This window comes from Saimiri boliviensis, chromosome 8 (genome assembly GCF_048565385.1).
Source record: "Saimiri boliviensis isolate mSaiBol1 chromosome 8, mSaiBol1.pri, whole genome shotgun sequence".
In the NCBI taxonomy this organism is placed as follows: domain Eukaryota; kingdom Metazoa; phylum Chordata; class Mammalia; order Primates; family Cebidae; genus Saimiri; species Saimiri boliviensis.
In genome coordinates this window covers 122,497,034-122,522,735 of record NC_133456.1, presented here as the reverse complement: position 1 = coordinate 122,522,735, position 25,702 = coordinate 122,497,034, and the positions used below count along the sequence as shown (strand labels likewise).

General features: G+C 50.1%; 1 protein-coding gene across 3 annotated transcripts in view; it reads left to right on the top strand.

The window, feature by feature from the left end:
• JCAD (junctional cadherin 5 associated) overlaps nucleotides 1–25,702 on the top strand; it is a 102,322-nt gene that overhangs the window by 64,077 nt on the left and 12,543 nt on the right. For all 3 annotated transcript variants that reach the window (XM_074405192.1, XM_074405194.1, XM_074405193.1), the window contains exons 2-3: nucleotides 511–849; nucleotides 20,087–23,835. In XM_074405192.1, the coding sequence (XP_074261293.1) occupies nucleotides 511–849; nucleotides 20,087–23,835 (4,088 nt within the window). The remainder of the gene's footprint in view (nucleotides 1–510; nucleotides 850–20,086; nucleotides 23,836–25,702) is intronic.

The window sequence follows — 25,702 nt, the reverse complement described above, 5'->3', positions numbered from 1 at the left end:
CTGTTTCGATCACTTCCGCTGAAGTGTATCATGACTGTGTTGATTAAAGATCTCACTCTCTCGTAGAGCAAAGGGTATGTCTACAAGATGAAAGCAGGAGCGCGTCCTAAGATTAAGCTGGATATTGGTAGTTTCTCTTTTTAGAAACATGAAGCAGCCATGGAAGCTCCCAGGTCTGTATTTTTTTTTGGCCTCACCCTTCCGCCTGCTGTCTGTAGGTGAGTGGGGCGAGGGGAAGGTGGACAGTGTTAGTCACATCACTGCTCAAGCGATGCCACATGCTCTTCTACCAGAGGCAGTCAGCGAAGGCTGAGGTCCTCTGGAGCCAGAGCCGCTTCCACTTTCTACGTGAACAAAATGGAGAGCCATGCCCGCGTTCCCTCTTCCTGTGCGGGTTCTGTGCTGTGTCCATCACCGCGGTCTGGTTCGATGGGGGTGACGGGAGGAGGGGGTGTCAGACTGAGCTCCAGGGAGAACTGGTCACAAACAGAGCTCTCTGTTGTCCCGCAGTGCTGGGTCCTGCCACCGCCATGGTTCCAGCGGTCGAGCTTTGCTGAAGCCGGGCATCATGTACAGTGTAGAAGACCTCCTGATCTCTCATGGATACAAACCGTCGAGAGACCTCCCGGCACCGCGCGAGGATAACCCCAAGGGGCGCCAGGCAGCGAGGACTGGGACACGAGCGGGCCACGGCCTGCAGAACGGGCATGAGGATGGCTCCGCGGCCCTCGCACATCGTAGGACGCCCGCGGGGAAAGGACACGTGAGTGACTCCGAAAGCCGCCGCAGCACACCGAGAGGACACGGGGAGCCCCACAGCGTCTCTGCTCCCAGAACCTCCGACGCGGGGTAAGGGTCACTCTCAGCCCACCGTTTTCTTTTGACTCCGGAGTTTGGCAGCGGGTGACGTGTAGGTAGACTCTTTCAGCTCTGTGTTTGGCTGGGGCCGAGGAGGGAGAAACGGTGTCAGACAGAAGGACAGTTTTTTTTGTTTGTTTGTTTGTTTGTTTGTTTTTTTTTGAGACGGAGTTTCGCTCTTGTTACCCAGGCTGGAGTGCAATGGCGCGATCTCGGCTCACCGCAACCTCCGTCTCCTGGGTTCAGGCAATTCTCCTGCCTCAACCTCCTGAGTAGCTGGGATTACAGGCACGCGCCACCATGCCCAGCTAATTTTTTGTATTTTTGGTAGAGATGGGGTTTCACCATGTTGACCGGGATGGTCTCGATCTCTTGACCTCGTGATCCACCCGCCTCGGCCTCCCAAAGTGCTGGGATTACAGGCTTGAGCCACCGCGCCCGGCCTTTTGTTGTTTTTTTAGAGACAAGGCCTCTCTCTGTTGCCCAGAGGGGACGGCAGTGGCACAGTCACAACTCACTGCAGCCTTGACCTCCTGGGCTCAAGCGATTCTGTCGCCTCAGCCTCTCGAATAGCTGGGTCAGGTGCACACCACCACACCTGGCTAATTTTTATTTTTTGTAGAGACAGAGTCTGCTATGTTGCCCAGGCTGGCCTCCAACTCCTGGCCTCATGCAATGCTCCCCGCTCAGCATCCCACAGCACTGGGATTAGAGTCGTGAGCCACCATGCCCAGCCCAGGATCACTTGTTTCCACTGCGATATTCCGGGTGTTCTAGCAGCACTTAGCACAGGGTTTGGCCATAAGGGGCCTTCAATAAACAGCAGTGAGTGAGCACATTCTATCATGCTAAATACCCTGTTAGGACTCTGCTTCTCGGTTCCCTTGTAATCTCTTCATCTTACCTCAGATAGGAGTCATTTTAGAACTTTATAAAAGCTAGTTCACAAGCATGCACCCATTCATTGTGTATTTGGCTTTCTTCTGAACACAATTCAGTGTTTTGTAGGTTACAGAGTTGAAAAGGGGTCTGTATTCCCCTCTGTTTGTGAAACAAAACCTTTCTTCTTGTGTATTCACATCATTCCTTTGGCTTCTGACCTATCTTTTCCTTGCACACAACTGGCCCTAATGCGGGCATCCCCTCTGAATCCAGCTGCATCTGTGGGTGTTCCCTTACAACAAAAAGAGGGGGTGGGTTGGCTAGGGGAACAGGATGGTAAAAAAAAAAAAGAGAGAATTTCGGCGGCTTGCCACAGAGCCAGGCTGGAGAGAAGCCCTGAAACCTTTCCTCCAGTTTCCACCTGGAGGAAACCTTTGTCATTTCTTCCTAATGCTGCGTTTGCCTTTAGTGTTGCACTGGGACCAGGCACAGACTGAGGAAGAAGAGCTCTGAGTCTACAGGGCACGTTATGTCACTGCATGTCAGCAGCCAGCTATGGACGAAGGACACAGATGGAATCAGGGACCTTTCTGCGAGAGAAACAAACACACACACACGAAACGGGCAAGTCTGATGGGGATGGACGTGCCTTCCATGGTTAGAGGTCACCCTGGCAGAGAAAGGACCTTCCTTGTTGGTTGACAGTTTTTTTCAGGCAAAAATGGAAAGGATTTTGTTTTCAAGTGTCCGAGCACTTAACACATTATTGGACGAAAGCGAAGGTGAAGCCCTTGTTTTGGCCCAGTGTAGTAAAAACAGGTTTCAGATGCCAAGTCAGATTGCCTCTGTGGCGAGGGGCAAGCGGAGTCAGCGCCGATGGAGCCAGGCTCAGGCGGAAAGCTACAGTGAAGAAGGGGCTGGAAGCTGTTTCTCTTTCACCTTGTGCTTCAGAACTCACACCTGTGTCGGGTACTGTCATGGCTTCACGTTCTTGGCCGCCATATTCCCTGAAAGACGTGCCCAGCATGGAGCTGGAAGAGGGGCTTATGGAGGCATTGGCTGAGGGTTAAGATAGCCTTATCGACTGTCCCACAAACTGGTGCTTGTGTTTGGTGTTTTTTGGTGTTGTTTTTTTTTTTTTTTTCTGTGCCTTCTGTTGTTTCTGCTTTCGTGTTGAGTATGTCTGTATCTTCCAACTTGGATTTCAAGGTACTGAGGTGGTACCTTGTCTCCTGTTTCTTTTGTGTCTTGTACAGAGTCTTACAGTACTGGGCGTACGTGGTCATTTAATAGACGCTCATGAGTCCCATTTATTCTTTCCCCCATTGTAGCAACTGTTGGAAGGCAGAGCGGATAGTTTCTAATGAAGTAAAGACAGGGCTGTGAATCCCTGCAGATGGACTGTGTAGGTTACATGGGGCCCCCTTCAAACTCGAGGGACCGGGTCCCACCCATGGTGGGAGGCAGGAGAATCCCCTTTAGAATTCTGTGTGGGCAGTGCGGCTGCCAACCTCATCCAAAACTAGCCCCTGGGGTGGTGACAGGTTCCTGAGGACCAGGGCGTAATCAGATCCGCAAGCTGCCTTTCTTTCCCGTCCTGAGTGAAGGGCCCAGATAAGCGGCTTTCTGTAGCCCTGGGGTGCTTTCATACAGATGACGGAGTTCCCCAGAGATCTGGCCTCTTGTCCATGTTGCTGAGGTTTGCCGGTTCACTTACGTGGTATAGAGCAGCTTTTGGATTGAAGGTTGGCACCTAGGGTAGAAACAGCAACGGCAGGCGTGTTTGCAAACATCCATGCCAGTGCCCCAAGCCTCAGAGACTGGCCGCAAGATTCCCTGGTTGGAAATGAAAGACGTTTTTTTCCCTTAGGTACCTAATAGAGAACTGAAAATTGGAGGGAAACAGAAAGGTAAGCATGAGGAATTATTTCTCCCTATCAGAAACAAAGTGCTCTGGGAGGAAGTAAAGAGGCATCAATAGTTAACAGCTTAAATTTAAAAAAGAGAAAAAAGAAGAGAAGCCAGTACTACGATAGCTAATGTGAATTCTGCATCTGATGAATAAATGGTGCTGTCGGACCCCAGTCTTTGGTTACTCAAAAGCACAGCTGTGGTCTTGCTGCCTCCTCCATCCCACATGGTGACCTCAGCTGAGCTGGTCTCTCGGTCTAGGGGGCACCCGGGGCCCAGGAGAGCCCTGTCCAACTTGAAGCCATCAGTGTGATTGGGAAGGCACACGAGGGTTCCTCTTCTGCAGTTTCTTGGTTGAGGCTGCCCGAGAGTGTGTCCCTATACTTTAGGCCAGTCCTCAGCACCCCACTGATGTCCCGGGAAGGATGGAAGTCAAGGTCATTCAGAAGGCCACAGGAGTTGAATGAAAATGTGTTTGTTTTATTCAGGCAAGATAGTGGAGACCTAGGCATGTTGGCAGTGTTATTATCTTATGACGGAAGAACATTGCGTTCGTCCAGTGTGTGCTGCTGTCACAGGCTGGGTAATTGATGCTGATGGAAATTTATCAGTTCACAGTTCTGGAGGCTGGGAAGTCCAGGGTCAAGGTATCTCATGAGGACCTTCTGGCTGTGCCATCCCATGGTGGAAGGTGAGAGAGTGAGAGTGAGATCAGGCAAGAGAGGGTTGAACTCACCCTTTTATAAGGGCACCAATCCCACCCAGGAGGGTGGGGCCCTCATCACCTCACTACCTCTTAATACTGTTACAATGGTGATTAAATTTCAACCTGAGTTTTGGAGTGAATAAACACTTAAACCATAGAAAACACAAAGCCCAGAGGATGTCGGTGGCCAACCATGGCCACTCAGTGCAGCAGTGGAGGGAGCTCAGCTTGCGCCGCAACTCCGCCACCCCCACAGCAACACGGGCCGAATGTGCTCTCCCCAGGTGAGGCCTGTTTTCATCTGAAAGGAGAAGTTGAGTCTGAGCTCCCTGGGGTTACCCTCACGGGTTGGCCTTTTCTCAGTTCCTTGCCCTGGACCCTCCCCTGGCAGGCATGGACATGTGGCAGCTCTAAGAGACCAGCTGTATCCCTTTCCTGTCTGGAGAGGCTTATAAAGACTGCATCCTGACCTGTCTCCACAAGATAATGCACATAACGCCGCTCTTCTGTGGACGTCGTAAAGAAAGCATACGTGGAAGGCGGGATTATCCGTCATCTGGGGCTTAGCTGGAGTAGCAGCATTGTCTGGTGAGAATGGTCAGGATTGTTTTTTCCTCTCTAATGATCACTATCCGTTTAGAACAGAGTTTCTGATTTAAGAACCGGCTCTATCTAGTAAAACATTTTTTTTTTTTTTCTTTTTCCCTTTCTTACTCTAGGGACATCTAGTAAAACTTAAAAAAAAAAAAAAAAAAGAACATAAATATGAAGCTTTGATGAGCTTTTCGAGCATGCAGGATACTTGTTTTCTAATGTGCTGAGGGGCGTGTGCTCTGAGCTCTCACTATTAGCAGATCAAGTCCTATTGAGCATCTGGGACAGGAGGCGAGCGACACTTCTGTGTGAGGAACGGCAACGGGGCCCGCTAAAAACCTCTGAGGCGCCGTGGAGATTTTTTGTAGGGGAGAAGGACCAAGAGTTCATTCTCTTTCATACATAGATGACGTCGATTGATGAGTAGACACTAATTGTTTTTGAAAGCTACATGTTAGTGTGTTGGGCCATCGTTCGTGTGGCTGGTAACTTTATCAGCGTTTAAAGCACAGCAGATGGACTGTGCAGACTGACTGTGGGACCCCTGGCTTAGGGGTCCTCCTGGCCCCTTGGTTGTCAGTGTTCTCAAGCCCAGTTTTTTTTTTTAGACAGAGTGTCACTCTGTCACCCAGGCTGGAGAACAGCAGTGATCACTCCTTTCTGCAGCCTTGAACTCCTGTGCTCAAGCAATCCTCCTACTTCAGCCCCTGAGTAGCTGGGACTGTAGGTGTGTGCCACTGTACCTGGCAAATTTTTTCTGTTTTTTATAGAGACAGGGTCTCACTATATTGACCAGGCCAGTCTCGAACTCCTGGCTTCAGTGAGCCTCCTGCCTCAGCCTCCTGAAGTGCTGGGATTACAGGCATATAATCCACCCGGCCCAGCCCCAGCTCTTTAGTGGGCCCTGCAAACCTTCTCATCTGAGCCCAGCTGCCCATTCTGTGCCTTCTCGCATGCCCAGTGTACCTGCCCCACAGGGCCGCTGTGTGCACCCACTCTCTAAGCCTGTCAGGAAGTACCCACAAGACCTTCCACCCCGTCTCCCACTGGAAAGCACCCCAGCAGTTCACCTTTCGTGGAGTTTCTTCTGTTGAAATCGCGCTCTCCTATGAATTCCTCCAGCATTTTCTCCTGGCCTCTGGGATTATCAGCTTCCTGCTGGCTGGTACCATATCTGATTCATCTCTGACTTGGCTAATCACTGTTCAAGCTTTTTGCATTTAGTAAACACTCACATTTTCCTTAAAAACATAAATCCATTGGATCAAACCTAGCACTTAGATGCCGAGAGTGTTTCAGAACATTGGGCTGAAATGAGACGGGGCGTGCAGGAGGCTCTACCCGTGACTTGTGAGAGGCTAGTTTGGGAAGGTTCTCTTGGAAAAGAAGGGATATTGGCTTCCTAGTGGGCAGCTGAGGGAGCCATCCTGATGGAATCTACCCTTCGACGCAAACTCTTTCGTGGGGTGACCACTGAATAAGGGAGGAAAAAGTAACAGCCAGAGAAGAGTCAGCAAAACTTCTAGTGGGCTGAAGACTTCCTTGCGGTTACGTTTCCCTCCTTTGTAGGTCCGTTGTGAGGCAGGAAGTGGAAACTACCTGAATGGAAAAGGAGGGGCTGTTGTAAGGATTCGTGGAGAGATTCATGGACCATTCATAGAAAACGGAGAAAGACTGGCTGGCCTCCTTGGATGTGGGAATAAGAGCGCATATCCCTGGATTGTGGGTGATTCCGCTGCGGACTCATTCAGCTCTGTCCCGCATCGCCACCCATCTCTGCGTCTCCGCATACCTGTTCACGCCCCTCTTCCCTTCCCTGGCAGCTTCTGCTCCCCCTACCTCTGACTGGCAGAGACTTAGACTCCGCCCTTGCTCCCCTTGCCGGCTCAGTTTCAGAGCCCACTGCTGACAACCACCTGCACATCTTGATTGAAACTTTTGAAAAAATAAGAGTTTTGGACAGCCGGTGGATGCTTGAGTCTGGGTTAGGGTGTCTGCCTCCTCTGATTGGAGGGGAGGGCTGGACAGGGAGAGGGAGGTCGGATGGCGAGGAGGGAGTGCCTGATCTTTCCCCACTGCAGGGGCTGGGGGTTTTCAGGCCACAGGAAACTGGGACAGTTTCCAGGCCACAGGGACTGCCCGTGTACCCCAAAACATGTTCTTTTCAGAGACCATTTGATAAGTAATGCCAAAGACCTGGCACTTTCCCCCTTTTAAGTCATTGACCTCACGGAGAGCTCATCTAGATGCTAGCCCACTCCTAAATGGTCTCAGTTAACAGATTGTAGTGATGAAACTGGCTGTAGGCTTTGCATGAAACTCACTTATGTGGTCCAGGAAAAGACCCACAGGCCATGTCCAGAACTTGCCTGCTGACACACACACACACACACACACACACACACACACAGAGGAAATGAGCAAAGAGGAAAAACTGTGTTATCTACACATGGAGGAAACTACATGCTTAAAATACAAGTAGCCAAAACTAAATACTACTTAACGACCATTAAAATATGTAAAAGGCTGTTATCAGGCACTCAGGGTTTCCTTAATGTGTTTCCTTTGAAATATTATAATCAGAGGAAACTGTAAAATACACTTAACATAGCAGAAGTTTGAAGCTGAAAGTTACAGCATAATTGGTTCTCCTCTGCATAGCCCCAGGAATTCTGGTAAGATTTTTGTGTTAGTTTCCATGAGAATAACTTGTAATTATCTCCTGTCATCGGCAGCAGTCTTAACTAATGAGAGACTTAGGGACCTAGGGAGAGTTTCTGATGTGGCGGTCTGGGGCCCTCATCTTGGGAGGTTTCTGTTTGATCAGTAAACATCCATTCTAGATAGTGCTACTGGATATGGTAAACAGTTCATTTTCAGGGGCTTTTAAAGCTTCTCGTAAATCATATCCTGCTTTATAAGGGTTTTCTAAAAACAGAGAATGCTTCAATTTTAACATCTGTTTCTATGTTCCTCTTTGTTTTACAAACTTAGACATCCAAACATGATTTGCCTTCTCACCACTGGTTTCCCATCCTAAGCATTAACTGTTGGTATTTTGACCTGGCCATGGGGCCGAGTCTGTCTGTCTTAAGCTGGCTTGCTCATGAACACCAGCAAGACCCAGGCCACCTCTTCCCCCAGTGTCTTCTATGTGGCCTTCTCCTTGGTCTCATTCATAAGTGTGGAACCTTCCAGAAGGGCATGGACACTGGTCCTGTCTCCCACATGTGCCCCATGTGACTTTTACCAGCACCAGTTTCCCCGCTAGAAAGCAGGTTGTGTCCTTGATCGTGAGCTTCTGGAAGTGCAGTGGCGAGGAGGCGCAGGCTTCTGGAGCGCCAGATGATTCAGCGGCGGCCCCACCGAGGGCCTCACGCATCTTGGTGGTCACGCCGTCCCCAAGAGGAGAGCCATTCACGTGGAATTCTGCCTTCAGCTAGAGAACTGGAGAGCTAGGAAATGAGGGTGGGAATGTGACCTGTGGGTTCAAAAGAGACCCGAGTGGGTCTTTAGGTCCAGTCGCTGTGCCTCGAGGATGGCTGTGCCTCTGCATTCTCGACAAAGGACTGGGTGTCGCTGGCAGCTGCTGTGCACCTGCTGTGGGCCTGGGGGCCTTTAGGTGGCCTCCCTAGGGTGTCATCACCAGAGACCCAGCAACAGGGCCCCTCCAGCTCTCAGGAACTACCCTTAGTGACAGCCTTCCCGGCGTCACTTGGCTTCTTGGCTTCATCTTGGCTTCTGAAGAACCAGGGGTCAGAGGCACCAGGGACACTCCGTAAATATTCATCGAATAAATGAATGAATCCATGAAAGCAAGCGTGGTGCAAGAAAAAGGCAAATGAGAAACGAGGCTGGTCCTCCTCTGTGTGGTGGCGCTCTGGTTCACGCCGGTGAAGGCAATATCTGACGTGCTCGTACTAAAGAGAAAATTCTGAAAGAATCTGCCTACCTACTAGATAGGCAGGAGAGCTGATGGATTAGGGCTTCTCTTCCTGCCTTGTGTTCATAAATGAAATGTTGATTTGCTCTGCTCCCCTGTGGTGGAAATGGGTGTAGCTTCTTCCCCAGAGACCAGCCATCTCCAGGAGGAGCAGCCTCTTGTGATGACAGTCAGCTGTGTCACCCTTTCCTGGCATTGTGAAGGCCTGTTGATTACCACTTAGACAAAGCCAGTACTGACCTGAAGTAACCATCACCTTCAGACAGACACTCGGTTCTTCACCCTTTCCTGTGCGCCGCCCGCAACCCCTGCTCCAGGTCATCAAGCAAATAGAGCTTCAAGATAAGCTCCTCCATGGAGAGTGTGCTTTAATTGAGTGTATACTAAATGAAACCAGGGCTGCTTCTGTGTTAGACATGGTGCTAAACACTCTGAATATATTATCTCATTCCTCTCAGAACACTCAAAAAGGAAGGCTTAGTCGGTCCCTGCAGTACAGATGAAGCGTCAGAGGCGGGGGCGGTTAAGGACGCTGCAGACAGCGTTCTGCTGGACAGGCACGTCGTTGGCCTTTAAACCCATGCCGCCCTTCCAATGCCCAGGGCAGCTGCTCACACTCTCTTGGAAACATTGCAACACTGCTCCCTGTTGGTATGGTGAGAAGCCAGAAGCCACCCCCCGGCAGGCACCCCAAGCCTTGACTGTTCTGATGACCCCAGGCAGCCATCTTTGGGTGTCGGCCGTAGGTTTATCGGCCTCCCCAGGCCCAGCCACAGACAGTGTCTTCTCATACTTCTCTCCATCTGTACCTTTCCTTCCTCAAGTTAGGAGATCCACAAGAAAGTGATGAATAACTTTGCATATATTATCTCATTTCATCCCTCCCAGAAAACTCAAAAGGAAGGCTTCTGTCCCTGCAATACACACGAGGCATCAGAAGCCGAGGCCAGTCTGGCTGTCCAGCCATCAGGTGGGAAGGGCTGCACATTGTAGGAAGGAACGGTGTCTGCCCTGAGTGCGGTCACCAGGACTTTGCCTGGTCACTTGGCTGGGGACCCATTTCTCTAGTGCTTCCTGTCCCTGCCTGTGAAGACACCTTAGGGGTAGCTTCCCGGAGGCCCCGGGATGCTCCCAGGATGCTCATTGATGTGGAGGGACAGGGTCCTCTATCAGCGGGACCCCAGCGTGGGAGCCGTGCCAGCGTATGGCCCTGTAGGGGGGCTGCCGCAGAGTAAGGGCCACCTAGTGTGGCTTCTTGGGTTTAAATTAGAAGGCAATCGTCAGCGCGTCCTTGCCGTGATAATCAGTAAAAGGAGTGGGCTCATTTAAATAATTGGCGTGAGTCAGAGATTAGGGGTTTGTGACCCAGCTTTCATCCCTCAGAAGTACCCGTTGCAGGAAGGCTGCGGTTCAGAGCTGCCTTGACTCACAGTGAGAGGTTCTCATGCTCTTCATCCAGGACACTAGGGCACACAGCTGGCGGCCACCCCGGGACCCTCACCAGCTCCACCCACCTGTTCTCCTCCTCATTTTCCTTCCCTTCCACATGGCCCTTAGGCCCTTCTTCCTTCATTCCTGTCCCTTTCTCCAGCCTGCTTCTCTCTCCTCTTTCTCCTCTTTGTCCTTTCTTTCGTTTTCGTTTTTTTGGTTTTGAGGCAGGTGTCTCTCTCGCCAGGCTGGAGTGTACTGACGCCATCTCAGCTCACTGCCGCCTTGACCTTCCAAGCTCACGCTTTCCTCCCACCTCATCCTCTCGAGTAGCTAGGACCACAGGCACTCACCACCACATCTAGCTGAATGTTTTTTAAGTTTTTTTGTTTTTTTGTTTTTTGGGTTTTTTTGGTAGAGACAGGGTCTCCTTATGTTAGCCAGCTGGTCTCTAACTCCAGGGCTCAAGCAGTCCTCCTGCCTCAGCCTCTCGAAGTGCTGGGATTGCAGGTGTGAGCCTCTGGGCCAGGTCTCCCATCTTCTCTACCTGTAGGTTTGTCAGTGGTCCACATCACTGAGACACTCCCTTCCACGAGTGCTCTCCCAGCACTTGATTTTGTTACGTGCATTAAAAAGATACACTGCTAGACTTGCCATGACAGTGTCTAAGCTGGCGCCATCCTTCACATCAGCACCAGTTGTGAATTTACTAATTTATGAAAAGGAAGCAACAACCCCAAACTCCGTTCCCGGGGGCAGGGCCTGTGGAGCTCGGTCTCTGACTGGCCTTGCGTATATAAAAGTTCTTCACTAGACTTTGCAAAGTCAAAAGCCTACTGAAGTGCCAGCCCAAATACGATTCAGAAACCTGCTGGCAACCACAGAAAAGCAATTTGTGTCCCTTTCTAGCAATCAGCATCTTAAAAATATTATGGTTTTGTGGCTGGTCAGGTTGGCACTATAGTGGTGATGGCTTCCAACATTTTTTTTTTCCCCATTCTGAGGTCGTCTCTGTGGAAGCCAGACCCAAGCACAGGAGTTCAAAGCCCCTGCTGTGGAGGAACTGTGACTTCAAGGGCTTCCATCCAGGTCAATGTCAGTGGGTGCCTTTCCAAAACGCCTCCTACTTAATTTCCTCTGTGCACCGTGATAACTCGAGGGCCTTTGAATTGCTTTCCTGTGCCCCTTCTTCGTATGTCCAAATTTAGCATCACTTCTAAGTCCTAAAATTTGTTAATGCTTCCTCTTCCAGACCCATTATTATGTTTATGGATTTTTTTAAAAAAAATAACAAAACTGTAACCTCTGGAAATAGTCCACCGGGTACTTTATGTTTTAACTGAATCTGCCCTGTCTGTCATCTAGAGTCATTCACTGCGACATCATAAAAAGCAGGCCTGACAATGCATTAGCAGTCCCACTGGGCGTTTGTGGATTTTCTCGTTACAATTCTGCCAGCGCAACCTACAATTCTTGCTCAAATTGAACTTTGCTGAAGAGTGATATTCATCCATTGTATTTTCAGAGCAGTTTTCTCTTTTCTGACTGACCTTTAATTTTATGCTAACCTCTATACTTCAGTCTTCATCTTTTCCAGGCCCCAGATCCCCTCTTTCCAAAATTAGCCCACTTGTTACCCTGTGTCAGGGGGCTATTTGCACAGGGTGGCCTACTGAATAGACTGAGGCGTGCCAAAAAATGAAATTGCAGGCTTCCAGACCCGGAGAGCTTTCAGAGCAAATTCTGGCCATCACAGAAGCATGTCAGGCACCTGACACCAGGGTTGGTAAATATGAGTCGCTCTAAAGAGATGCCCAAAACGCCTTCTCCCAGCTGGGGAAGAAGCCTGCTCCTGGCTCTTTCAGTGAGACCTACAGCCTTGGTGCTCAGTCTAGACACCGATGCCTAGCTACAGACCCCTCCGGAAAGGGAGTGGCTTTTGAAGGAACAGGCTAGGCCAGCGTGCTGCGACCATCCACTGGTCCAGAGCACGCCACTCGGGTTGGAAAGTGATGGAAAGCAGCAGGCATCTGCTAGACTGCAGATTTGGGGACCAAGAAGTGATCGCTAGACAAAGGCCTCCCCAGCCCCACTGCAACGACCACAGCAAAGCACAACCGACTGGACTTTGAGGGGCCCCACGGAAGGACCAGCCTCAGGAGTTTGTTCATGAAGGAGGGAAGGATAACCGTCTCTCTCACTTCCCACAGAACCCCCAGTTCATTCAGGCGGGCAGCAAGCCTCTAGCTGATTTCTTAAGTTAAACCACACATCCATCCCATCTCCTGGGTATCAGGCCCAGTGCCAGGCTGTAGCTGCCCAGGTGATAACAAGTCAGTGTGGCTCATGAGGACTCTGGAGGCCACTGAGAAGACGGAGAATGTGAGCCAATGGTTATTTTATTTTATTTTATTTTTTATTTTTTTTTGAGACGGAATCTCGATCTGTCCCACCCAGGCTGGAGTACAGTGACTCGATCTCAGCTCACTGCAACCTCTACCTCCTGGGTTCAAGCCATTCTCCTGCCTTAGTCTCTCAAGTAGCTAGAATTATAGGTGCCCGCTACTGTGCCCAGCTAATTTTTTGTATTTTTAGTAGAGACAGGGTTTCACCATGTTGGTCAGTCTGGTCTCCAACCCCTGACCTCAGGCGATCTGTCTACTTCAGCCTCCCAAAGTGCTGGGATTCCAGGCGTGAGCCACTGTGCCCGGCCCAAATGTTGCTATTCTAAGGAGGCTTTCACTTTTTAAAACAAGGGTATCATTTTCCATTGTGGTTGAGAAGGATTCATGTGAACAAACAGAACTGTCTCCTAATTTTTCTCATAATTAGCTGCTGCTGCATATGCAATGAATAGATTTGCTCATTTTTGGTTAGACATGTTGTTTTTCACATGATGATATTCTAGATATTTCTCAAGCAGTTGCTAGTGGCTGTTTCGTTGGCCTCGTCTCTCCTGAGATTAGACATGGGGCTGTTAGCAAGTCTAACTTCTGTCTCATCTCCGTCCCATTCACCCAGGAATTCTGTGTAAAGCCTTGACTTGTCCCATTGAACTTGTGGACACAGTTTTGCTGGGTGATCACATTCTACTTTGCTTTTCTTATCTTTTTCTCACCCTGTGTTAATGTGTTCAGCATGTTTTCTAAAAAGTGCCATTGTTAATGTCTTCTAAAATGTAAGCCAATTAGTTTCATTTTTCTAAAAAGAAAAATTTGATCTCATTTCCTTAAACATATCAGAAAACATATTTTTGGCTTTGAAACCACATGCAGCAGTGATGGGCGTCATTTTAGCTAGTGATGGGCGTCCTATAGTGAAGCTAGTAGAAGGGCCATTCTTGCCGGGCACGGTGGCTCACGCCTGTAATCCCAGCACTTTGGGAGGCCGAGGTCAGTGGATCACGAGGTCAAGAGATCGAGACCATCCTGGCCAACATGGTAAAACACCGTCTTTAAAAAATAAAAAAAGAAAGAAAAAAAAGAGCCATTCTTGCTAACTTGTCTGAAGGAGAAATCTACCAGAGCGATCCCCATGGGGGGGTCCGCTTGCACCTGCCATAGCCCGCCCCTTACTAGGTACAAAATAGATGTTTATTAATTAGATGGTTTAGAGTTTTCTATGTCCTGTGGACAGCGTTGTAAAACAGATAGTTTAAGATTCCCCAGATAACCTGTATTTTAATTAAATCGGAATTTTGGCACCTTGTGCAAACAGAAGGAAGTTTAACCCAAACTTCTCAGCCATTTTGGTCTGTTATATATGGCAGTTTTGACAAAGTCAAAGTGATAATGTGACATTTTGGGCAGAGAAGAAAACCACACTTCCTCCGTAGGAAGTGACGGGCTGTTTATATCCTCGTCCCATTTCTGTCATTTTTCATCTGTCTTCTAATTATGCTTATGGTGTGTGCTTGCACAAGCAGCACCTTAGGATTTTAGCCCCTTCCCTAAGCACACTGTGAAACCCGAATATCAATTGAGAAAATGCGTCAAAGCCACGGGGTACAGTTTCCTCCCTAAAGTCAGGCATTCCAGGAAGGCCTTCACAGGACTGTCAGGAATGAGAACGGTCCTTACTAAAAGCCCACTCTCCATGAGCCTAAGAGCAGAGGTGGGAGGTGGATTGTTTCTGATGCGAAGTCCCCCCCCCCCCCCACATACTTCCTCATGATTTCTTATAGGCTTTCACGGTGGGGTGTAACAATTGTAATGCCTTATTAAGTTGTCATTTTTAAGTCTTGCCCTTGGATTTTCTATAGCATCTGAGAGCCTGTAGACAGTAGGTGCTGAAGACTTTTCAGTGTTTCGTTTTCTATAGTGTTTCTCAGGCTACTGATGGGCGGTCACACAGGCGTCCCCAAGGGAAGACTGTGGCTTCTGGAGCTGGAATCCTGGCTCCCTGAAGTGGGGAGGGAGGGAGGGAGGGAGGGAGGAAGGGGTTGTGCAGGAGGGCCAATGGCGATGGCTTCCAAAATGACGCATCCTTATAGAACCTCACCAGGAAGCCCTCTACTGAGCGTTCAAAACCCAAATGCTCAAAACAGAATTTCAATGACAACATTAGCGACACAGAAATTGTGTCCTCCTACTACTGTGCCTGGTGTTAAGACAGCTTACACCACGTACAGGTTGTCAACACAGGAGCAGAGGCTGCTCAGTGGCAGATGTCTTACCTCAGATTGATTTTGGAAGTTTCTACTTTTCCAGCCCGTAACTAAGCTTTGCTGTAAGTGGCTGCCTAACAAGTCATCGTGGGTAGGAGTGGATACAGAATTTTTTTTTTTTAAGACAGAGTCTCGCCCTGTTGCCCAAGCTGGAGTGCAATAGTGCGATCTCAGCTCGCTGCAACCTCTGCCTCCTGGGTTCAAATGATTCTCCTGCCTCAGCTTCCTGAGTAGCTGGGATTACAGGCACCTGCCACCACACCCAGCTAATTTTTGCATTTTCAGTAAAGACGAGGTTTCACCATGTTGGCCAGGCTGGTCCCACCTCAGCCTCCCAAAGTACTGGGATTACAGGCATGAGCAACCACACCTGGCTTTTTTTTTTTTTTTTTTTTTTTTTTTTGAGATGGAGTCTTTCTCTGTTGCCCAGGCTGGAGTGCAGTGGTGCAGTCTCAGCTCACTGCAACCTCCCTCCGCCTCCTGGGTTCAAGCGATTTTTCTCACCTCAGCCTCCCCGGTAGCTGGGATTACAGGTGCCCGCCACCATGCCTGGCTGATTTTTGGATTTTCAGTAGAGATGTGGTTTCACTATGTTGCCAAGGTTGGTCTCAAACTCCTGACCTCAGGTGATCCACCCACCTCAGCCTGCTGAGATTACAGGCGTGAGTCACAGCACCCGGCCTTAGATACAGAATTTGAGGGGCTATCCCTACCTTTTAAGGCAAAGAGGTAATTCCAAAATAAGAATAGTAGCAATAAAAATCTAAGTTTTTGCCAGAGGCTCCTGCCCACAGCCTTCTGCCTCTCTGAGGGGGTGGGGGGGGGGCGCTCCTGCAGCCCCGTCCCCGCAGGGACTCTTACAGGCTTCACGCACTGTTGCCATATAGAGCGGGTAGCCTCGCACGTCCTGGTTTGGTGTTGTGTTCTCTCTGCTGTGCCACCAGCTGAAAAGCAGACTGTGTTGCCCGAATCATTTGAAATCCCAAAATGTGTCATAACATTTAAGTACATGGAGAAAAAGAAATTGACCTCATTAGTAATCAAAGAAATGCAAATAAAAGTAATGCAATAAAAGAAACGTAATAAAGGTAATGAGAAGTTATGGGGAAAAGTCGTTGTAATAACTAGGACTGAAGAGGTTCAGTGGTCGGGTGCAGTGGCTCACACCTGTAATCCCAGCACTTAGGGAGGCCAAGGCAAGTGGATCACGAAGTCAGGAGATCGAGACCATCCTGGCTAATATGGTGAACCCCCATCTCTACTAAAAATACGAAAAATTAGCCTAGCGTGGTGGCATGCACCTGTAGTCCCAGCTACTCAGAATACTGAGTCAGGAGAATCGCTTGAACCCGCAAGGTGGAGGTTGCACTGCACTTCAGCTTGGCGACAGAGCAAGACTCTGTCTCAAAAAAAAAAAAGGAACAGAAAAAGAAAAGGTTCAGCAAGGCCAGCTCTTCTCAGCTCTTCTCTGCACTACAGGAGGGACTATAAATGGTTTATCTAAGGTCAAATTGACAATATGCATAACACAACATCCCACATGAGCTACTCACTTCTTTTCTAAGGATTTACTCTAAATGATCTAAGACCTGCATCACGTGTTTGTGTATAATGGTGTGTCTCAAAGTGTTTTAGAATAGAACCCACATCAATGTCAACGTTGTAAAGGGTTAAGTAAATCACATGTGTGTGATGGAATGTAATTCGTCCATGAACATTAAGCACCTGAGGGGTTTTCATTAGGATGGAAGAAGTAAAACCCGGGGTTAAGTGATGCACCTTAGGTTCACACTTCTTGGCTTAGAACTCTTTCCCAAATCCTTGCAAGCTGTGTAATGTGGAGAAATCATTTAACCTACCTATGCCTCAGTTTTCTTATCTGTAAAAGGGGGACATAGTGGTAATGGTAACGTCAAAATGAAATAATTCACTTGGCAGGCTTAGCACCATGCATGGTGTCCAGCAAATGTTAGTATTGAGCAAGTTACTTAACACCTGGGACTCCATTTCCGCCTCTGTGGAATGGAAATGACAGTAGCTTCTACCTCAGAAGGATGTTGGTGAAGCTTAAATGAGTTAGTACGCAGAAAGCGCCTGGCATGAACCTAGCACACAGCAACCACCGGGTAAGCGGCTGCTGCTGTTGGTGCTACAAGTGTCGAGAAATGTTCACATAACACCAGGTACCTAGTAGACTATTCAGGCTGTTCAAAAACTCACATGCTGACACACACATAGGCAAGAAGATATGCATCAAAGTAACTATCTCTGAGTAGGAAGATTATAAGCAATTTTTGTTTTTTTTTGTAATTTTTTGTATTTTCCAACATTCATTTTCAACAATGAATACATTAATAATTTAAAAAGCCAACAGCTATCTTAGACTTGAAACATTTTTCAATGTTAGCCTCTCCCATGGTGAATCAAAACTGTTGAGTCCCCTGAACTTCCTTCCAGTTAATGGTTTTTTCCCTATTATATGGCCCTAGTCTTTGATCATTCATAGGTAGTAGCTTAATATTTCCGCACATTAAGCTGAATAACAGTGTTCTTCAGATACTTTCTTTTGGTTGTGTTAGAACTGTGATTCTAAACTCTGGAGGCGTGCTAGAGTCATTTGGGAGATTTTGAAATATACTGGCTCGTCATTAGACAAGTTACATCCAAGTATTTGGAGATGAGCCCTGGGCATTGGTATCTTTTAAAGACTCACACGGGCCGGGCGCGGTGGCTCAAGCCTGTAATCCCAGCACTTTGGGAGGCCGAGGCGGGTGGATCACGAGGTCGAGAGATCGAGACCATCCTGGTCAACATGGTGAAACCCCGTCTCTACTAAAAATACAAAAAATTAGCTGGGCATGGTGGCTCGTGCCTGTAATCCCAGCTACTCAGGAGGCTGAGGCAGGAGAATTGCATGAACCCAGGAGGCGGAGGTTGCGGTGAGCCGAGATCGCGCCATTGCACTCCAGCCTGGGTAACAAGAGCGAAACTCCGTCTCAAAAAAAAAAAAAAAAAAAAGACTCACACGGAAATCCTAATGTGTGGCCCAGTAGTGAACAGCACCCTGCATTTGATACTACCATTTCCTGCCTTGCAGAGAGTTTTGCCCCGTAAACAGGGCTCCCCTCTTCCCCTAATGTGAGCCCTACCAGTGTTTCCCAAAATTGAGGATAAGAATTCTCTGAAGTGTTTGTTTAAAATACAGATGGGGCCCCGTGCAGTCCCTCACTCCTATAATCCCAGCGCTTTGAGAGGCTGAGGTGGGAGGATGATTTGAGGTCAGGAGTTCAAGACCAGCCTGGTCAACATGATGAAACCCTGTCTCTACTAAAAATAGAACAGTTAGCTAGATGTAATGGCAAGCGCCTATAATCCCAGCTACTTGGGAGGCTGAGGCACAAGAATCGCTTGCACCCAAGAGGAAGACGTTACAGTGAGCTGAGATTGTGCCACTGTACTCCAGCCTGGGCAACAGAGTGATACTCAAGTCTCAAAAAAAAAAAACAAAAACAAAAAACAAAACAAAAAAAAGATGGGCCAGGCATGGTGCTTCATGTCTGTAATGCCAACATATTAGGAGGCTAAGGTAGGAGGATTTCATGAGGCCAGGAGATCAAGACCAGACTGGACAACATAGCAAGACCCCATTTCCACAAAAACATCTTAAAAACTAGGAAGGCATGGTGGTGTGCCTGTATTCAGTCCCAGCTACTTGGGAGGCTGAAGTGAAAAGATTGCTTGAGCCCAGGAGTTAGAGGCTGTGGTGAGCCATGTTTGCACCACTGCAGCCAGCCGGGGTGATAGAGTGAGACCCTGTCTCAAAAATAAATATGTAAATAAAAATATAAATACAAATGCCTGGGCCCTAACCCAGACCTGCCAAGTCTGAACTTTCAGAGGGAGAGACTTGGTACTGTGTATATTTTACAAGCCCGCTGGGTAATGCTTCCCATCAGAGAGATGAAGGGACTCCGTGAGAGACTACTTTCTCATTCTTGGCTGCACGCTGGGAATCCCTGGGGACACTTGGAGAAGCTCAGATGCCTGGCCGCCTCCCCCCCATTTACCACCCACATGTCTAAGATCGTAATGTAATGTGTCTAGGATCCTGCCTGGCATCTGGGTTTTTGAAGTCCTCCTGGATTCTAATCCACAGTCAAGGTGAACAGCCACCAGCAATGATGGTTCCCAAAGTAAGCCCCTGGGCATCACCAGCAGCCTCAGCATCACCTGGGAACTTGCAGATGACAAAGCCCCCACCCAGACCTGCCAGATGAGAAGCTGGGGGCAGGACCCAGTGATCTGTGTCTCGCCAGTTCCAGGACTCGGTGACTCTGATTCTCACTAGAGTTTCAGAACCGCTGCCGAAAAGCAATGTTGTTAAAAGCAGGTTCCCAGATTGCCTCCCAGAGATTGCACAGGATGTCTGGACTGAGCCGGGAGTGTGCTCCAAGTGGTCCAGGACGAGACCTTGAGAAGCACTGCTGAAGGGTTAACCCCTGTTCCCTCAGGCATCTCTGTTCTCACGAGGCAGGATCTCACTCTGTTGCCTGGGCTGGAATGCAGTGGCGCGATCACAGCTGACCGCAGCCTCGAACTCCTGGGCTCAAGCAGTTCTCCCTCATCCTTTGGAGTTGCTGAGACAGGTGGGCACTACCAAGCCGGGCTAATTTTTAAATTTTATGTAGAGACAGGGTCTTACTGTTGCACAGGCTGTTCTCGGACTCCCGGCCTCAGGACAGCCTCCCACCTTGGCCTCCCACAGTGTTGGGATTACAGGCATGAGCCACAGTGCCGGGTCCCCCTACTTGGGCATTTTCAAGTTTATAAGGACGTTGACATCTCTGGAGTACACCCAACATCCGTGTATTCTCGTGGGCCGCCCGCTGCTGCCCCTTCTTGGCCCTTGATGCCAAAACACATGGCTGTCTTCCAACCATAATTAATGGGATATGTTTTCTTTAAAGCTGGCAAGTACTGTGGCTGGGAACCAAGTTTTCAAAGTTGCTGACCTGAGTTTGACTTTGAACGCCAGTCCCAGAAGCCGATGAAGCCATGTTCCTTCTGTGCCTGACGTGTGTGCCTCTTCACTTTGTAGGTTCTATAATCATCCCGCCTCAGCATGGTCCGCTCATCCCCCGACTGGTAACGATCAAGGCCAGAGGAGGAGAGGTCGGCAGGCAGCCAGGAGCCAGAAGCCGAGGGGTCGTGAGGACCTGGAGGCCAGAGGCCCGGCCCAAGCCCACAGCCTGCCTGTCCGTGTGAGGGAGGGTCCATGGGAAGCCGGAGGAAGGTCAGAGCATGTGATGAAGAAGGCAGTGTGGGAAGAAGAGGTGAGAATGTCGGCCCCTGCCAAGTGGCAGAACGTCAGCCTGGAAAGCTGGAGCCAGCCACGGAAACTAGGGAGGCAGATGTCTGATGGGGATAGGGAGAGACTGTTTCAAGACCTGCACCCATTCATTCAAGGAGAACACGTGTTGAATTCTCAGAACAAAGGGAAATCCCGCTCACTGCCTAAAGTTCTTTCCCCTGAGAGCCTGGGTTGCACGGAAATTCCCATTCCATTACATGACAGGCATTCACCTAAATTGCCACCGTATCCTCCCACTTGCGCACCAAATCTGGACTCCGCGAGGAATTCGGAGAAGGGTGGCTGCTCGGCCCCATTTCCCCGGCCTAAGTTTGGGAGGCCTCTGAAGCCCCCATCTTATGGCTCACACCAGCAATCGAGGGGAGGAGCAGACAGCAGTGACTCTCAGGACAGCCAGCAGACGGATGCCTATGTCCCCAGGCACGAGCTCTGCCTGTCGGACCCGGGCTTGGAACCTCCAGTGTACGTGCCTCCGCCCTCTTACAGGTCACCCCCACAGAACATCCCAAACCCCTACTTAGAAGACACGGCGCCCGTAGATGTGTGTGGCGGTCACAGCCAACAGCAGTCTCCGACTGAGAAGGCCGGGGCCAGCGGTCAGCCTCCTTCGGGCCCCCCTGGAACTGGGAATGAGTATGGTGCCAGCCCCTGCTCGCCTCAGGGGCTCCCTGCACACTCCCGACCTGTCACTGCCTACGACGGCTTCGTTCAGTACATTCCCTTTGATGATCCACGGTTACGACATTTTAAACTAGCTCAGCCCCAGGGTTTCTGTGAAGATATAAAACTTGACAATAAATCATATAACTCCAGTCCTGTCACTGCCCAAGAGCCGGCTCATGGAGGAATGCAGGCTGATGGTGCTACCTGGAATCCACAGAGCCTGATACCCCCGTCAGGGGATGAGAGGGGCCCGGTCTTGGCCAATCTCAGCCCCCGGTGGCTGTGGGGCCAGCTCCCTGAGGATGGGGAAAACAGTGGCCTCCCCAACCAGAGAGACCGCTGTGTGGCAAGGGGACAGTGGCCTGACGTGAGAGGCGGCCAGCACAGGCACACCGAGAGGCAAGCTTCCTCCCCATACACCCAGGGCGAGAGCACCTGTGAAACTCAAACCAAGCTCAAAAAGTTCGAAGCTGGGAGTCGCACCAAGAAAAGTTCAAAGAAAAAAATGAACGAGACTATATTTTGTTTGGTTTCTATCCCAGTGAAATCAGAGTCACATCTGCCAGATAGAGATATGGACAACAATGACTTAAAGCCCAGCGCTGATCAAAAGAATGGGTCTGATAAGAGCCCAGCTCTGCAAGAACAGAGTCTGCTGAGCATGTCTTCCACCGACCTGGAGCTGCAGGCCCTCACAGGAAGCATGGGGGGTCGAACAGAGTTCCAAAAACAAGAGCTGGGGGAACCAGAAGAAGACAGACAAACAAATGACCTCAGATTCATCCACCTTACAAAGCACAGAGAACTCAAGCATTCTGGCTCTTGGCCAGGGCACCGGTACAGGGATCAGCAAACTCAAACCAGCTTCTCCGAGGAACCCCAAAGCTCGCAGCTGCTCCCTGGTGCAAAGCCGGGAGGGTCGAGTCATGCATCCCCGAGTCCCAAAGGTTCAGACCCTGCTGCCTCCGAAGCTCAGACGCACACGGCATTCCCTTACGGTGACCACAAACAGAGGCCAAGTGCCCGTCACCTGAAAGGTCACAGGTCCCTCAGCCCGTCCAGCAACAGTGCTTTCTCAAGGACTTCCTTGTCCGTAGATCAGGCACTGGTGCCAAAAGCAGGCCGAAGTCAGCCCTGCGTGGATGTCCACAGGCTCGGAGGCCACCCTGAGCCTAAGCGGGAGGTGGTGAAGGGGGAGCCCACAGGCCCGTGCAACAGTAAACAACTCTTCGGGCAGTTTCTCCTGAAACCGGTCAGCCGTCGTCCCTGGGATTTGATCAGTCAGTTAGAAAGTTTTAACAAGGAGCTCCAGGAAGACGAAGAAAGCAGCAGCAGCAGCAGCAGCAGCAGCAGCAGCAGCAGCAGCAGCGAGGAAAGCGAGGCGGAGCCGCAGCAGGGGAACGTGGGCTTCCGCGGAAACAGCCCGGAAATGAGGGGGGAGCCACAGCCGAGGATGTGGGTGCCAGAGAGCCCCGTGTGCAGGTCGGGAAGAGGTGAGAGTAAGTCTGAGAGCTGGAGTGACGAGTGGGGGCCTGGCCACCCGCGTGCCTGGCCTCCATCCCCGGGCCGCTGTCGCGCGGAAGACGGTGGCGGTGCACCTTTCTGGTCAGCAGATGGAAGCGTGAGTGTACAGAAGAGACACCCGGAGGTTAGCAACGGCATGGACGGGCTAGCAGGCAGTCCAGTTCCTGTGACGAGCATGTCTTCAAGATCAAGGGACGCAAAACCAGTGCCCCTGTCCTATCCAGAGGAACCTAGGGAGCCCCAGGGAGGTCAGAAATTCACCAGTGCTTTCAGCTCTGTGAAACCGAGCGAAGCGGTCCCTCGGCAGGTTGACAGCGGTGGAGAGAGGGGCGCAGGGCTCCCGCTGTCCCTGTCTAACAAGAACCGAGGGCTCTCAGCTCCAGACTTACGGTCCGTGGGGCTCACCCCTGGGCAAGAGCAGGGTGCCAGCGAGCTAGAGGGGTCTTTGGGTGAAGCGAGTGTGGTAGAAATCCCCCCAGGTGAGTCCTTGCAAGCCAGAGCTGCAAGGATCCTGGGCATTGAGGTGGCAGTGGAGTCCCTCCTGCCGGGCACCCAGAGAGCAGGACAGAACCATCCTGCTGAGCCTGCCGCAAGTGCCTGCACCCCAGAGTCCCCCCAGGAAGAGTCACCATCTAGCCCAGCACCGGCAGCTGTCCCCAGGGTGTCCACCGATTCCTTTTATGGCAGGCGGAAGTGCGGCTGGACCAAGAGCCCTCTCTTTGTAGGAGACAGGGACAGTGCCAAGCGGGCTCCTCAGGCTTTTGAGGACTCAGATGTGGACGGGGTGGTCACCAGCACAGCCCCGGTCCCTGAGCCTGAGCCCAGCCCTTCGGAGTCCAAGTTCTTCGAACAAAAGGATGTGGAGGCAAAACCACCCTTCAGGTCCACTTTGTTCCATTTGGTAGAAGGACCCCCAAGTGTGGCAGGCTCAGAAAAGAGACTCAGAAGCCCTTCCAAAGTGATCGAAAGTTTACAAGAGAAGTTAGCCTCCCCGCCTAGGAGAGCGGACGCTGACCGCCTGATGAGAATGAAAGAGGTGAGTTCCGTGTCGCGGATGAGATTCTTGAGCTCCAGGAATGCCGACTGCCTGGAGGAGGCTGAGGAACTGAAGGCCACCACGAAGGGCCAGGCCGGGCTCCCGGGAGGCCTCGTGTCTCCTGGCGGCGGGGACCGCGCCTGGAGAGGGGGCCACTCACTCACTGTCTCCAAGGACTGCATCTCCAAGGAAGAGAAGGAGCATCCAGCAGCGCAAAAGGAGAAGAGCCTGGATCAAGACTTCTGGTGCCCAGGTGAGGAATCAGGCAGGCAGGGGCTCGGCATACATTTGGAGTCCTTATTTTAAAAATACCAGGTTGGTGGATAATGTAAATCTGTATATTCAGATAGATCAAGTTGACCCTGGGAAATGTTTTATCAAAAGAGTCCTCAGTTTCAAAGAATGGTGCAGAAGCTGTCTTTAAAATTCAAGATCTTGCAGTATATTTCGTTTATTTTATTTTTTTGAGATAGCATCTCACTGTGTTGCCTAGGTGGGAGTTGAGTGGCGCAGTCTCTGCTCACTGCAACCTCCGCTGCTTCCTGGGCTCAAGCGATCCTCCCACCCCAGCCTCCCGAGTAGTTGGGGCCACAGGCGTGCGCCACCATCTCCAGCTAAATTTTAACTTTTTTGTAGAGACGAGATCCCACTATGTTACTCAGACTGGTCTCGAACTCCTGAGCTCAGGTGATCCTACTGCCTTGGCTACCCAAAGTGCTAGAATTGTAGGCATGAGCCACTATGCTCAGCCTCTTGCAGTGTCTTTCAAGTGAATATATCTTTAGAGAAAGTATGTAAACCACTACGTGTTGTCTACATAAACAACTTTTCAAGCCTCTTAATGTGAAGAGGTAAATCAATCAAGCATTCCAGCCTTGGTGCCGGCCCCTGGGAATCTCGCTGGAGACACAGCACATGTACTCTCTACTCTCCTCAAGTCACAGGCACGTTCACCCTAACAGCCCTCAGTGCCCTTTACCAGCCTAAAAAAGATGGCCTAGCAAGTTGATTGAATAAACCACCATTCCCATTCTGCTGCCTTACATTGGCACCCTCCACAATTCTTTACACTTCCATTTTTTTCCCTTTTCCACTGCCATGCGATTCATGAAACTTTCAGGTTTCAGTAAAAATGTTTCCTAGACAAAATTCAGTTTGTGCTTTCTCAACACCCCAGCCCCCAGAAAACCTGCCCACCTGCCACGTTTCTGAAGGTCCCCTAAGTTTCGACTGCTAAACTCAGGTGAGGTGTCTTCCTTTGAGTCCTCTCCATCGTCTTCCCTTAATATGTTTTTGGAGCCTCCTCTGATAACATAAAACCACAAGGCAGGTTCCCATCCACGGTGACAGAGATTTCCCCCCATCGTGACTTTACCATCTCAACTCTCAAAGAAACAGGTTCAGAGAATTCTTGGCATGTCTGTTTCAGGCATTTTCTTCAGAGCCTGGGAATCAATCAATTATAGATCCTAGAAATGATCAGAATGTCAAAAGATAAATGTCAAAAGATAAATGTCAAAAGATCCCCATCATAAGCCATGGACTGGAAGGGACCTTCTGTCATTTAGTCCAAGCCTTCTTTTTTTTCTTTCTTTTTTTTTTTTTTTTTTTTTTTTGAGGCAGAGTCTCACTCTGTCACTCAGGCTGGAGTGGCGCCATCTCGGCTCCCTGCAACCTCCGCCTCCTGGGTTCAAGCGATTCCCCTGCTTCAGCCTCCCAGGTAACTGGGACTACAGGCACGCGCCACCATGCCTGACTTATTTTTGTATTTTTAGTAGAGACTGGGTTTCACTGTGTTGGCCAAGCTGGTCTTGAACTCCTAACCTTAGGTGTCTGCCTGCCTTGGCCTCCCAAAGTGCTGGGATTACAGGTGTGAGCTACTGAGCCCAGCCCAATGTAAGCTGTTTTACAATAAGGGAAAAAAGGAAGCCTTGGCCGCCACGAGTTGAGTTAGGGGAACGCCCTCTCCTGAGCCGGGCCCTTCCTTTTTCCTTCCCAGACTCCAGCAGGTGGTTCTGCTCCTCCCACCCCTTTCTGTTTTCTGATTTGAAACCCAAGAATTTTGAAGCAGATAGGAGACAGCAGCTGTTTCGGTTGGAAGTAGTCAGAGATTTCCATTG